The sequence below is a fragment of the Falco naumanni genome, chromosome 11 (genome assembly GCF_017639655.2).
Source record: "Falco naumanni isolate bFalNau1 chromosome 11, bFalNau1.pat, whole genome shotgun sequence".
In the NCBI taxonomy this organism is placed as follows: Eukaryota; Metazoa; Chordata; class Aves; order Falconiformes; family Falconidae; genus Falco; species Falco naumanni.
In genome coordinates this window covers 17,853,404-17,868,551 of record NC_054064.1, presented here as the reverse complement: position 1 = coordinate 17,868,551, position 15,148 = coordinate 17,853,404, and the positions used below count along the sequence as shown (strand labels likewise).

Sequence of the window (15,148 nt, the reverse complement as noted above, 5' to 3'; positions counted from 1 at the left end):
ATTACAGCAAAGATTGGAAACAGCATGAGGTAAACCGACCACAGTCCTAAAGCATTTCAGTTAAACTAATAATTTAATTTATCCACCAATCTACACCACATAATATTCAGAAATATTAAGAAATGTTAAGCAGTTTATCAGAGTATTATGTTCTCTATTCACCACAGACAGCAAAAGAACTTTTTGCCAGCAAAGATTATTCCAAAGTAAAAGCTTAAGCCTACCCTGAACCTTAGCATATCTATTATATATTTCAAATTCTTCTATATTTTAATATCAAAACTGAGAATTAAGGTTTTATACTGGCACATGAGAAGGAGACTTGACCTCATTAGCCTGAGTCCCAATTTACATCAGTTGTACCTAAGATCCACGTAGAACTAGAGTGCCTTCTGTCAGTGCAAGACAGTGCAAGTTGAACCTATGTCTACCTAAATTTCAAATGTTAATTTCAAGCAACAATTTACAGTTGTTGTTATCCAAAATACTTCCTGGTAACCTCCATCTAAGTGTTGCTGCTGAATGCAGCTCTGAAGGACCAAAGGAAGTAAATCCTCAATGATTACATGGGTCTTACAATCCTTCTTAAATAATGGATTTGCTGGGAAAAGGGGAAGCAATAAACAGAGTTAAGGACAGCCCACAAATGGCAACCCCCAACTGACCTCTGCTTTGCCTTTTTCTTTTAAATGGCTTCTGTTGTATCAGACTTACGAAACATTTGTATTTTTGAAGTATGATTTTATAATCTGAATTATTAAAAAGAGTTATAATATATTGGCTGCTGTATCTAAAATCTGCATGTCTCGTAACACAGGATACAACTTTATTACCCTGCCTATTATTGCACTTTCCTAATGTTAAATCAACTTCTGCCTGCATAGCAGCTGTAAATAACAACCGGATTTACTTTTGTGCTTAGGTCCATGTGAAAATACATGCTTTTTATGTCTAGATGTGATGCTTTCCTCTAATAATTGTTACTATTATCTATCACAATTAATAAAAACCCAAACATTAGGCTGCTTATGCAACTTTTAAGGTAATTATGCACTTCTGTCCTAAAGAATTTGGCTACAGTTCCAAAGACAGCGAGGACATATCACTGATATGTCCCTATCATCTCCATCATTACTATGACCACATTCAGCTCAGGTCCAATTAAGCTAAGCTCTCCTACTTCAATCAGTCTTTAAGGACACTGCAGTTCATGACTGGCCTACTAGATGGATCTCAGGATGGAAAGAATATAGGACAGATGGAGGGTAAATCTTATTATTTTGGTTTTATATTACTACACTTCATTTTCATGCTTTGCTCCATCACTGCACTACTTCCATCAAGGAGGGGTGGGGAGAGCGTGGTATGTGTAGGGAGCAGATATAAGAAAGCAAAGAACAAGTCAAGAGGGAAAGAACGAGAGCACGCTGAATAAGGCATTCCATGAGTTGAGACATTTCTAACACTTTTATAAAAGCTGCCTTCATTAAAGCTAATATGTCAACATTACAGCAAGCAAAATGGTAAATGAATGTAAAGAAAATCCAGGTTATCGTGTTTCAGATGCCAGCCCAGTACATTTCAGCCGTCTCCTCCATTAACTCTACCTCAGTGTTTGCCTCTGGCTGACTGCTCCTTGACAGCATAGATACAGAAAACAGATCAAGGCTCCAAAACCTTTTTCCACACATTTTTCAGTAGCTTCTAGCCTCATTTTTCTTACAAAGAAGAAACAAGTTCACTAACTGCAAACTATCTGCTAGGCAGCAAACCACCTTGAAAGTGTTTTATTTTTCTACTAGAATATTTCATTACATGATTATAATAAGTGGTTCAAATCCAAGGCCATACTGACAGCGTTGAATTTCAGTGAATGCATTTCAAGATACTTGGGAGCTACTGCAAATTTAAAAAGGTGGCAAAATACCATTCTTACTTCCTGACTTATGCTTAAATAGCAGTTTATTAAGTGAAATACACCATAACAAGCCACCTCTGGACCACAAGGTTCAAAAGCAGTCGAACAAATCAAAGCAATATACAGCTGCAGTTAAGTTACACAGGAGCAAATTTGTTTGACATACCATGAGAATAAAAGGACTGGGGCAGAGGAAGACAGGGAGTGAAAAGAAGGAAGAGAGAAGGGGAAGCAGTAACATATTTGGTATCAGCACTAACATTTTTTGAATGAATCTTTCTCTTGATATTGTATGATGCAATTGTCATTTTCTCTGAAAGCGGTTAAACTCACTTCTTTCCTGGGTATGCCAGTCCCAGCAAAGCAAGGAGAATGCAATTAAAGCCAGCTATAAACCTGCCTGGTAACTCTCTTATTTTAAGCGTTCATTAGATGAAGATAGAGCTGCCCTTTTAATTTGGAGACATTGCATACCAAGTACAAGTTAATAACTACTTAGGACTTGAACCCCTGACAGAGTTACGTATGCAGGCTACTGTCTGAGAGGAGATAAAGACATGGAGAGAAAAAACAGCCATCAGGTTAACCATGACCAAAAATCATTACCATCTAAGACTGAGTGTCTGATGAAGTCTGTTTCAGAATCATTTGGCATAGCTGTTTATAATGTCCACAAACACAGCAGAGCTAAAGAAAACTTTATGTATGGACACTGCACCACCAGACATGACACTGCAGCTGTACGTTTGCAGGCAAAGGACTTAGTTCCTGTTTCTGTCTTTGCTGTAATTTCAAAACAGCAAATTAAAATTGGTTGAGGACAACCAGAAGTTCACCAGTTGTACACATCAACTTCCACAACACAGGGCGAGACCAGTCTGTCAGTATCACGATGCACAGAAGAATGTACACAACTTTCTGCTTTTTGCATGCCCTGCTGGGAGCTGCTAGCAAATCTGCAGTCTAGTATTGCTGGCAGCAACAGACTTTCCAAATGCAGGTCAAATCCCACCTTAGAAGCATGCAACAGAGATATCCCTGCAGCACCCTTTCAAGCACAGATTTCCTACTTAGCAAAGATTTCTCTGGGGATGGCATGTCTGACTCATCCTTTGCAATATATTTCCCTTTCCTCCAAATGCAGACTGGGATTCCAGCTATGTTTTGACTCTCAAACTCTTTGCTTTATATTTGCAAAGCCTTTTGTAGGAATTCGATTTTCCTAGAATCATGGAAAGCTGCACACCTTAAAGCTGCATGTGAAAATCCTTCAATTATCTCCAGAGCCCAGATTTTTTAATGTCTATTCACAGCAACTTTAGGTCATAGCCACCTACATTTCTTCAGAAAGTCAGTCTTCTTCATAACAGGGTAACATACTTTAAATCACTCCTGAACCCATCTTGCCTTGGCTTTATAACAAACTAAGGTACTTTAGATCAGCCACCATTTGAATTAAAATGCTTGCAACTGACAGAAATAAAGCAATGAGACCAGAAACTATGCAAAGGTATAGTTACCTTGCTTGTACTGATTGCTTATCTACATTCTCAGAAAGTAAGGTCTTGATGTTACCAATGCTGCACCAGGCCCTATTCACTTCAGTGAATAGGATTCAACAAAAGTACAAGAGTCCATCTGTGCAGAGCTCATTGCAGAAACAACACTGAGTATGTTAAGCTTGATCCTATAATCAAGTTTAATTAGAATCACTGGGTCTTAGCATAGGTGTAAAGATCCATCATGTTGATCCACTTGTAGGATCATAGCCTTAATGTAAAGACATAAAGCATTTTGTTATTACTTCAAATAATCCAAGTTGATCTCCTTTAAATAAATGAGGTCTGATCTTACAGCTGGTTCTGCACAGGTAGGGCACTTCTCCACAGGGTTCCACTGACTGGCACAAGGCAGATTTTCCCTTGTAAGGGAAGACAGGAAAAGACGAACAGGAGGCAATATCAGGCATGAACCTCCTTTCCCTGGAGCACTCCTTTCTCACTGACTGCAAGTCCTCCCAGGGTCCAAAATTAATAAAACAGATAGTAAGATAAGGTTTGTGGCACTCCACTCCTCATAGCCTCTGCCTACTGGGTGATAATATGCCTATACCTAGCCCTGGGTAATAGTATGTAAACACAGAAGACAAATTTTAACTAGAAAGCATGAAGCAATTGCGAGCAGGGTTATGATTACATCACAGCAATCCACTCAAAAGTTGTAAGATTAGCTGTGTAACTAAAAGAGTTATAAAGAAATAGTTTAAGAATATGCAAAATTTGCAAGCGCCACGAGCTAAATAAAGTTACATAGTCATTTTAGTTTTGTGTTTATGATGTCATCATCTTGTCCTCTTCACTGTCACTGGTACATCAATAAGAGCCTCAGAAGGCTCTCATGCTCACTCTCAGGAGCCTTTTCTTCCATGGAATTCCCTTTAGGAAATCTGAGTGAAAGGTGGGTAATAAACTTCTAAGAAATACTATGGAAGAAGTGAGTTTTCAAGAAAGGAAACAACATTCTCAAGCTAAACACATTAAAAATATCCACACCTTTGTGTTTGGTTTTTTTTCTTTTTCTCCTGTTCGGCATTTCCTTTAATAAACACCAGCAAGCTGCTGGTCTAAGAAAGATTATATTAATTTCTTCTTTATCTTAAAGTTTAACCTGATCTAGATACATTTCTTTCTAAGTCTATTCCAAGACTTATTACTGGAAGCTCTTAAAGCAAAGCTTTTTCCCATTCCCACAATGATTTGAGAAGCAAAACAGGAAGATAAGTACTACTCTTCATTAATGCACTATTTTTTCAGCATCTCCAGGCTGAAGTAAACAAAAATGTCAAAGATGTATACACTGTCCCATCTCACTTTTCCTGTACCTCATTGCTCCAGGATTTCATAAGGTTTTCAGAGAATTCATCCTAGAAGGGCAACTATGGGAACAAAAGACTAATACTGCTGTGTCTAGAAGTCAGGGAGAGCAAATGATTACATTACTAAAACTCTGCTGTGGTGTGAGGTTTTTTAAAGCTAATGTTGGGGATACATTTCTTTGCACATCTGTCTTTATTCCCAAGTGAAACATGTTAAATAAAATGCTATCCTAAAGCAGAGTTGAACTGTGAATGTTAGTATTCCCACTTTATTAGAGAGATACAGAGAATTATTTCCTTTAACAGGTATAAATATTACTTGCAAAATTAAATAATCTGTACCCCACCCCATCAAAAAGGTCACTAATTTCTAGTTTGTTGTGTGCCTAAAAACATGGTGGGCTGGCCTAGTATTGCTCTGCCCCTATGTGCCTACTAACACAGTGCACCTCAAATGGTATCCAATTTCCTCTTTTCCAAGAGTTTCATTTAACCCATACTCAAGCACGTCTGTACATTGTTGTCCCCCTAGAATACGTCACTAATTTAAACAAGCAAGATTAACCAGAAGCTTAAATAAAAACATGCTTTTTCCTGGTAAAATCTTGCTGGTAGTATAATAATATAATATAAATATATACATATAAGTATAATATAAGTATAATAATATAATAAACACCTATTCTGGTGTTCTTCACATTCCTCAATCCTCATTTCTATATGCATCTCCAAATGAAGACAAACTTTTCCTCAGATGATATATAGGACTAATTAGAAATATTCTAAAAAACACCCTAGATTTTGCTTACAGTATCCTTCATATTTGTCTTAAGAGTTCTGTACTATGCTCAAAGGTTCACAAAGTGTGCTTTGCAACCCTTATAACACTGGAAGTCTCAGCTATTTACTTTTCAAGGTCTTTGGGACAAACACTTTAATAACACAACCTGAAAAAAAGAAATAATTAAAGGCATTAGCCAATGGTACTGACATGCCTTTCATTCAGTTTGCTTTTCAAGCATGTTAATTGACTGTAGGGAATGAGCTAATAGAATAATGTCTGAAGAAATAGCATTCAGATATTTTAAGGCACAGGCTGAACTCAGGATTCCATATAACGCTAGATTCTTGGATTTACGTACTTAAATGCCTTCTATTTTGGGACTCACTCGGAATGTTGTCTCTTGCTCAGTAATTCTCTGTCACAGTACTTTAATGCAGAGCTACAGTCGTCCAGCACTGCCTTGTGTTTTCCAGATTCTGGAGGAAGAATTATTAAGTTTCAGAGATTTAGCTAAGCTAATGTTTTTTTCAACCCAATTCCTCTTTTGATTCCTGTGCTACTACACTTCTATGAAATTTAGAACTTTGTCTAAAATTTAGAAAGTTGTCTAAATAACATTGGGAATATGAAAAAGATTCTAGGCCCTGTCTTGACAGGGAAAACAACATGTTGTAGGCTACACTCAATTGACAAGCTAGGTTAAGAACGAACTAAAGTCAGCTGCCTGCTTTAGACAGAATCTCAAAGCTTCACTAACTTTGCTGACATCCACTCATATATCTACAGATTTTCTTTGGGACACAATCTGTGTTTCCCTCTGACAACATCTTGTAAAATGTACATGCTAGCACATTGACTCCTCCTCCTTTCCAATGGGAGCAGACTAGTAGATGAGCTGCAGTAACAGACCACATACATGCTGACAAGTGTAAGTCACTAAGTCACAGTAATCCAGTCTTTTCTGATTATTTCTATATATCCTTAAGCATCTGTTCTCAAAACAGAACTCAAAAAAAGTTCAAAATAATTCTAAATACATTTCCGCATCATTATATCATGCTCAAACTGAGAAATTATTGCATAAATATCTGTCTTTGCCCCCTCCCACTTCTTCCACAACGTGCCCAAAAACGTACCCTGCTCCACAAGTAAAGCAAATTCATGGGTTTTGACATGTGACTGCTAAACTAAGACTACTTCACACAACTGACAGCAAAGCTGTGCTACACAAATGTTACTGGATTATGTGAAACTTTGGCTATGAGAAAAATTGAGCCGGGAAGTCTGAGGAAGAATAACTAGGATTCCCCCATACTGCCTTTTTCACAATTGAGTCATATGAATGATTTCTGAAATTCTCCTTCTTTGTAACTGTCTCAGATATGAGTTATATTCCTTGTGGCTCCTGATCACATAAAGACGTTCACCTGATACCCAGACTCAGAAAAGCGACCTACATGACCTCTTAAGTTAGTATTCTTTAGGAAGTTTAAAATTGCACAGTAAATTAAAAAAAAAAAAAAATCAGCCAAGAACCAGCGCTGCATTTGAGGAATTTACATGCACCACAGAAAGTGCGCGCTTCAAAAATTTTATCCAAGTGCTAAGCCAGTCCCTGATACAATTTAACACAATTTACAATTTAACCTCAGATGTTGTGTATTGCTCTGTGATATCCAAGATATGTTTTCCTCACTGGTTGCTGTCATGTACCAATGCAGAAATGAACAGTAAGTAAAATACTATATTACAGCTCTGTTAACCCCAGATTTATGAACTTTTGATATTCCTTGTAAAACAGTGACAGCCAACTGGCAGGTGAAGTTTTCCTCCTCTCTGCTTTCCTCTTTTCCTCCCAGCCTGCAACTGGCCACTCAGAACACAAATTAAGCCATTGGCTTCAAGTGGACTACATCTGTATGTAGATTTGTATATGTGCAAGATTATGAACTATATCAACAGTTACTTAGGCATGTCAGTGAAAAAGTCCAATTTCTGTGAAGATCTCTGTTGTTACTGTAGAACTATCTTAGTATTTCTTTTATGTGACATTAACTGTGTGCATAGGTTCATAAACTTCTTTTGTACTGCATAATAGACAGTACTTCAGATTGTCTGGTTTGTTTGTTGCTCAACAGTGGAAGTATAAGAATACTTAAAATGTTTCAAATTTGTTAGGAATAGTAATTGTGGTAATTTAATGTTTACATCTCCCATTCCCTTTTTCCTATAAAAAAAATAAACAAAACAAACAAACAAACAAAAAAACCAACCTAAAAAAACAGCCCTCCAAAACTTTAACTTGCAGTTCTAGAGCAAACAGCCTATCGGCCTGTACCCATACTGAGACGCACTAACATAAACAGAACAAATGCTCATACTTGATTGAAAACGAATTTATCACAACTGCATCAACTTATAAGAGTTTGACATGAACTGCACAGATAAAACAAAGTTTTAGTTGCTTCCACACAGTGTTTTGCATGAGTTTAATTCGCCTAATATAACATCCAACATTAAGGTGGTATGAGAATGCATGTGTGTATAGTCTAGCCAACAGAACGCATATGTTTATGGACAGGTGAAAAAACAAACCTAAAAAACAACAAACATCTGACACTGGCAGGAAATTGAATAAATGCTAGTGTCACATGCTGCCATGAGGGAAGAGACACCACTTCCTCCCAAGTCACTCGAGTTGTCTTTGAAGCTATCAGAAGCTTATTAATCTGCAGACTAACTGAACAGTGTCACCCCCCGCCACCCACAAACTCATCAAGCACGTATGTTTAGCCCTTTAAACTAGTAAGAACGGCGTTAACAGCCCCCACTCACCACAGCCTCCTGGGCCACTGCTCCGGGTCCCCAGGGTGGCAGGTGGCTGCCCTCTCTCCGGGCGCTTGAGATAAGCATGACCTCTCCTTCCTGAGCTAGCTGCTTTTACTATAAACCGGGCAGGTTTTCCCTGTCGCTGAGGCCTGGTGGAGCCCAGCCCCAGCAACCTCCAACACCAGGGAAGTGCCACACGCCCCCCTTCCCCGCCACCACCACAGGAGGGAACGACAGGACTCCCAGCGCTGGAGCTTTACAGACGGGGGAAGCGCTGGCAGGGGAGCGCTGCGGCGCGGGAGGAAGGCGGCAAAGAGACGGGGCCGAGGGGCTGAGGGGCCGAGGGGCTGAGGGGCTGAGGGGGGGCGCGCTCGCGACCGGCCGCCTTCCCGCCCAGCCCGCGCATCGCGCCGCTCCACCCGCGGGGGGGCAGGGGCGGGCTGCCGGCCGCCTCCAGGGAGCCCGCTCTTCCTCCCCACACGCGCGGTCACGTGCTCCGGGAGCCGCAAAGCAGCGGCGCTTTTGCGACAGGGTGACAGCCAAATGGTGCGACATCCGCGGCGGCCGCAGGAGCAGCAGCCGCGGCGGCCGAGCGCTCCCAGGGCCGAGCGCCGCGCCTGGGCGGGGGAGCGCACCGCGGCCCGGCGGGGACCGCACCGCACCGCGCCCCAGCGCCCGGCGCGACCCCCATGAGAGGAGGGGGAACGGCGGCGGCGTCCCCCCACGTCTCCCTGCCAGCCTGAGCGCGGAGTGCTCCCCCCGCCCCCCATGCGCCCTTAGTCCCGGCCCCGGACCCGCCTCCCTCGCTCCCCTCCCCGCCGGCGGCGGCGGCAGCAGCAGCGTCCAGGTGCGGACTTCAAACCCCAGCGCAATGGCGTCCAACGCGGCCGAGAGGGAGATCCTCTTCACCGAGCTCCAGGTAAGCGGTGGCGGTGTCCCTGCGGGCGCCGCCCCGGCCCCGCTCCGCTCCCGTCCCTCACGGGGAGGATGGAGCCACCGCCGCCGCGCCCCGCCGCCCCCTGCCCGCCGCGGGGCGCCCACCCCACCCCGCGGCCGGCCCGGGGAGGCGGCGGAAGACCGTGCCCACCCCAGGCCTCTTCCCGCCGCTGTCCCCCGGGAGCGGAGGCGCCGCCGCCCGGTCACGGCCCCACCCTGCCGCCGGCCGCGACCCGCTTTTGTCTGCTCTCGGCTCTCTCCTTCTCCCCGCCGAGCGGCCGCGTCCCTCCGGCGGGGCCTGCCCTGGGCCGCGCCCCCGGTCCCGGCCGCGGCCCCGGCGGCTGGGGAGCGCCCCGCGGCAGCGCGGAGGCTGCCCGCCGCCGTGCCTCGTAGCTCTCGCCCCCGCCGTCCTGGGCACGGCTCGTCAGGGCCCCGGCCGGAGGGGTCCCGGTGGCCGCCCCGCCGCCCGCGTCCGGGTCAGGCGAGGAGCTTTTCCCTTCTGCGGCACCGCGCAGAAGCCGGAGCAGCTTCCTCTATGTAGGCCTTGAACTCGGAGCCTGTGGAGAGGAGAAAATGGTGCGGCCAGTTACTTGTCACACGGCAAGGGTTCTTGTCGCTACAAAAACAAAACAAAACCAGAAAAAACCCCAAAACAAAACCACCCCCCCAACACTGTAAAAGGCCCGGAAAACTCGGGGGTTGGTTGTTTCCATCCCTGTAGTTTGATCAGTGTGAACTGCCAGTGCAACTGTTACTTTTCTGCTTGTCAGCCGCAGCGTTCGATGCGATTTGGGAGCTCCACTTTTGTGCTCGTATCTTTAAATGTCAGCGCAACCTGCCAGCTCTTCCACTTCCTTATCCAAAAGAAAGCTTGCTTTTTTAAATTATTTTTTTAATATACACCACTAAATCTATGCAAGTTGATATGACTAACCAGGCAAAGAACATGTCTCTTAATCTATTAGTTGGACAATTAACCAAAGTAAGGAGTCCATAAATGGAAAGCATTTAATTTAATGCTCGAATAGAAATTTAAAAGGCATGCTTTAAAAAGGAGATACTTTATTTCCTAAATGCAGTTAAAATCTCATGTATTTTTAAATGTTAGTGTGCTCGCTTGAGTAACAAAGGAAAAAAAGGCGCAACAGAGATGTAGCAGTCTGCTTAATATTGTAGCACATGAGATGGCTGAAGGCTAAGAATCCATCTAAAATGCTGAACTTTAATCAGTGGCTCATAAGTGTCTAGGAAGAATCGCTATGTTAATACAAACTTGATACGATGATATATAAGCTGGTAAACCTGTTTGAAGTGGTGAGCTGTGTGAATAAGTAACTGGTAGCATTTCAGGTAAGCTAAGTGGAAGCAGAAATTCTGTTAAAGTACTGAGAGTGGGGTCTGGACTAATTTAAAGAGAAATGGAGGGGGTTTGTATGGGGGCACTTTTGTTATTGGGCATGGGGAGGATTGTTTTTGTGTTGGTTTTTTTTTTTTTTCTTGGAAGATGAGACTGACTGATACTGATTTAAGAAACAAAAAAAACCCCACTATAAAACAACAGGATGGGTTAGATCCTTTGGCTGCTCTATCTCATCCATTATATGTGGTAACTTCTGTATCAATAAATACAGTTCTTTGGGCAAGACAGGAAGGTTGTGAAGTTAACATGGAAATCCCAGTAGGGTTTAAGCTTAAGCTTCGAGAATTTCTAGGTATTTTTTGGAGAAACTTCCATATTGGGAAGAACCACTGTATAGGTAATGGTTTTGCAGTGGCACATATTAGCAGTGAAATGCAAAGGCATCAGTAGGATTTTTCTTGGGAATTTTTCAAAACAAATTATGCTTCATATACTTCTGTGTAAAAGCTACTTTAGTGGCATGTTCCCAAAGTAAAGGGAACTATAGTGAAGTGTTAGATACGCCATTTCACTCATATTTCTTCAGGAGGAAACTTCCTCAATCTAAGAACTCTAACTAAAAAGTGCTTATACGTAAAATGGGCTTTTGCTTGCATATTGCAATCTTGCACAGAAAGATGAGGAAGTTGTAGAATGCATTGCTACAGTAAAGGTTGAAAGCATCATATAGTTGACTTGATCTAGATCATGAACAATGTGTAGTTTAGACGTTTTGCTAATACTTAGGAAAACCTACTGAAAACAAGCTAAACCCCATGTTAATCCCAAGCTTGATTCTGACATGGAATCAGTCAGTGATCAATGTAACACGTTGCTTATCAATATTGTATGTTCTGCATGCTGTTTGTTATGATAGCCCTGAATACTCCAGTGTGCTGTAAGACGTTAACTCTTAGGCTTGGGTGAAGTTAATGAAAGTGGACCAGTAGTCATGAATCAGTGAGCTCACCTCATATAAAGATGGGCAAACCTTTCACAACTACTGACTTAACAGGATGTGAAGTGGGTTCTGAAAAAATAGGAAAAACAGAAGGTCAAAATAACTAACTGCTGAAAAGAAAGTGGTAAAACACAGATGTCATATTTTTGTTTCAATATGTGCCGGGTTTAATTAAACAGGCCTTAAATAGGCCTTAGATTGCACTTCTCACAGTGACAGCTTTGTATTTTAAAAACAATGACTCCATATCTGATAGAGCAGTTAAAAAACTCTGCTAGCAAATGTCCATTAGACATTTCTGTCCTGCTTTTTCTACAGAATGCTTTATCCATTCTTCTACATCTTACTTCAAACATTTCACAGACCGTTAATAGGATGTGGAAAGTATATCTTGCTTCTAAACATGAGTTTGTTCAAGGTGAAAAATGCAACACTGGCTCCTCAGTAGTTAGCAAACGCATAGCATGAAATAAACTTGGCAATAAACAAATCCTCTTTTTCTTTTGTTCTGTTTAGTAGCTTCACGAGCAAAATTACCTGATTACCAAAGATTGGAAGATTACATGAAGCCAGTGTACCGTTTTTGTTACCTTTACTCCTTTTATCTCCAGTACAGGTTCTTTTGTAGGAGGGGGAAGGAGCTTGGGTAAGAACTGGTATTGCTGATGTTGTCTTCCCTTCCAAAATTCTGCTGTCCTTCTCTGGGCTTGCATCCTTTTAGAACTTTGTCCAGCAGGTAAATTAGCCTCCCCAGTACTTGCTTTCAGGTTAATTGCACAGCCTTTAACTCTTTGCTTCCTGGTGTAAGTGGCAACTCTCTTTCCTCATAAAATTAAACTTTAATTTGTGATGCTGTAGGCTGTTAAATAATGCATCCATGAAATAAAATATTTTAAGTTTTATATGAGAAAAGGTGAATATTTTATCATTATTTTTAAAAAAAGTTTTTGTGAGGTAGGGTATATTTTCAATCGTGTGTGCTTTCTTGGCAGTGATGGTAGATGTCAGCCTAGTAAACTGATGTGGCTGGGATAACAGAAATTATTACTTGGAGTATTTAAATGAAGCTATAGTTCATGTAAAGCAGTTGCAGTTTGGTACTTCTGGGTGTTCTCTACCACTTTTCTAGACAGTAATGTAAATGGTTTAGACTTTAGACTTTTCTCTTTAATGTTACAGGATTTACTTAAAAATTCTGGCTCACTGAAAAATGTGTTTCCAAAACAATTCCTCTTTAATGCCAGAAAAAACCAGTATATTACTTAGTTTTATTTGCTTAAATGAAATTATTTGGTCAAGATAGTGAACTTGGACTGTGCCCTAAAGTAAATAAGCATGTAACAGACCCTCGTTTGTTTCAGATGGAAGTGTTAAATCCTCTACTTGGAATGAGTTTTTCAAACTCTGCCATAATACATATCTCTAAAATTACAAAAAAAATGGCAAAAATGTTTTTATTTCTGTATTGGTCAGAATAAAGGCTTTTTTTTTTTTAAATGGATATTTTGTTTTAATGGAAGCCCTCATCATCACATTTCCTAGGATGCTGTAGTTGGGGATCTTGAAGCACAAATTTCATGACAAAATTATATTTAAAGGCCATTGGTAACTTCTTTTAAAGTAGTGATGAATAGTACCAGAACTGAAATATGTGTAAATAATGCTTATGTAATGGCATATGCGGTAAAATTTTTTGTTTGTTTTATTTTTCTGTTTCATGTTAGGGACAAGAATATTTGTAAAATGAATACAATAGAAATATGCTCAGTAGTTTGTTAGTCTGCGTGATATAAATTGGACAGTTGAGTCTTGGGTTACCCAACTATGTTTTGTATATAAATGTATGTAAAATTAGGCACTTGTACCTCACCATGTTAGGTTAAAATACTAGACAGGACTCTGAAGACCTGCATTTCGTTCCTGGCTGCTGTGCTCTCAGCTGGGTGACATTAGGCCGATGACTTTGCTTACTCATGTCTCAGTTTCTTCATCTTTAGAATAGAGGTAATGATGCTTGCTTTTTTAGAGATAAAAAGTACTGGGTATGTATTATTAGCTGTGGTCAAGTGCCAAAGGACACCTTAAAAAGGTACAAGTAACCCAATTAATCTGTTTTGAACAGACATTGTAATTAGGCTGAACACTCAACAGTAAGACTGCCTTCAAATACTGTTCAGCTAGGACAGATTAGCCTCAAATAATTTTGAATTACCCTTGTTTCTTCAGAGCAATGAAATGTCACATTCAAGTGAAAATATCCTGAGCTAGTCTACTACAGTTTAGACATGAAAATACATGTACAGGTGCTTGGGACTTCTCAGGTCCCTATAAACACTTCCAGAATTTGGGGAAGCACTCCAGTTTTTTTCCATTTGCGGATATATATTACTCTTTAAACAGTACTCCGTTCAAAACGTGTATTAACAAAATATACATCCTGTTCTCAGTGGAACATAAACAGTCCTTAAAATACCTTTAGGTAGGTGCATGGGTGGGGGATTTGGTTTTGTTTTGGTTCTCTTTTTTTTTTTTTTTTTCCCCATCTTCTGAATTCTATAAGTGTGCCTGTTAACGTAGGGACTTGTATACAGTGTGTATGATTGTATAACTTTGACTGAAGATTGTATAACTTTGACTGAAGTTTCTTGATCAGAGCGGATATCTTTCTGTTATTTTAAACTCAAATTATTAGTGATGGCTAATAGAAAAGTGTATTTAGTTAAGGTATGTGTAATAGCTGTTCTGGAACAGTTTTATACATAGTGAGTGGACATTCATTACAATGTAACCTAAAATCTGTAGTGGAGTAACAAGATAAACATGTCTTTTACGTTGGGAAAGGGTGGTTTAAGGGCTTAATGATGGGATTACAAATCTCTTCATCAATGCCTCAGTGCTTTGCTGAATTAGAGACTAAGACATTACATGGCCTCTATGTAGATTCAGAATAACAAAGCCTTATGGTGTTACATGCAGCGTGAAGGTTGCAGTCTGCTTTTTGTTTTGGCTTTTTCTGGAAAGCACTTGTTCAACTGGACAAATTGGTTGATGATAGGCTTTTTGTTTTGTTTTCTCTACTGGATTCAGTAAGTGAATGGGTTTTAGGAAGAGACTGAGCTGAAGCATCTCTCATGAGATGTGGCTCTGTAGCATGGGCAAGGCATTTGTATGATACTTTGGAGTTTTAATTATTAATGCTTGGTCTGCAATTCCTGGCACAATCAAAATGGCATCTTTGCTAGTGTTTGGCAGGGAGCAGGAGGGTTGGTTGGTTTTTTTTTTAAAGAAATCAGAGTTATGTTGTGGGATCTGATCCATTACTTTTGTTACTTTGAGATATGATTAGGAAGTACTACATTGAAACAGAAACTAATAGTGCCATTAGTTAACAAAATGCTTTGGGCCCATCCCTACAGTAACATTATATCTGATTTGTTTGTTTATTT

The 15,148-nt window shown here is 40.8% G+C and overlaps 1 protein-coding gene and 1 long non-coding RNA gene across 3 annotated transcripts in view; one reads left to right on the top strand and one right to left on the bottom strand.

The window, feature by feature from the left end:
- LOC121095798 overlaps nt 1-8,872 on the bottom strand; it is a 39,117-nt gene extending 30,245 nt beyond the window's left edge. The window contains exon 1 of the long non-coding RNA XR_005830208.1: nt 8,413-8,872. This is a non-coding gene — a long non-coding RNA (uncharacterized LOC121095798). The remainder of the gene's footprint in view (nt 1-8,412) is intronic.
- Nucleotides 8,873-8,984: 112 nt separating this feature from the next.
- Nucleotides 8,985-15,148, top strand: part of PKN2 (protein kinase N2) — a 56,061-nt gene continuing 49,897 nt past the window's right edge. For both annotated transcript variants that reach the window (XM_040611109.1, XM_040611110.1), the window contains exon 1: nt 8,985-9,325. In XM_040611109.1, coding sequence (XP_040467043.1) covers nt 9,278-9,325 — 48 coding nt within the window. In that variant the 5' untranslated portion in view covers nt 8,985-9,277. The remainder of the gene's footprint in view (nt 9,326-15,148) is intronic.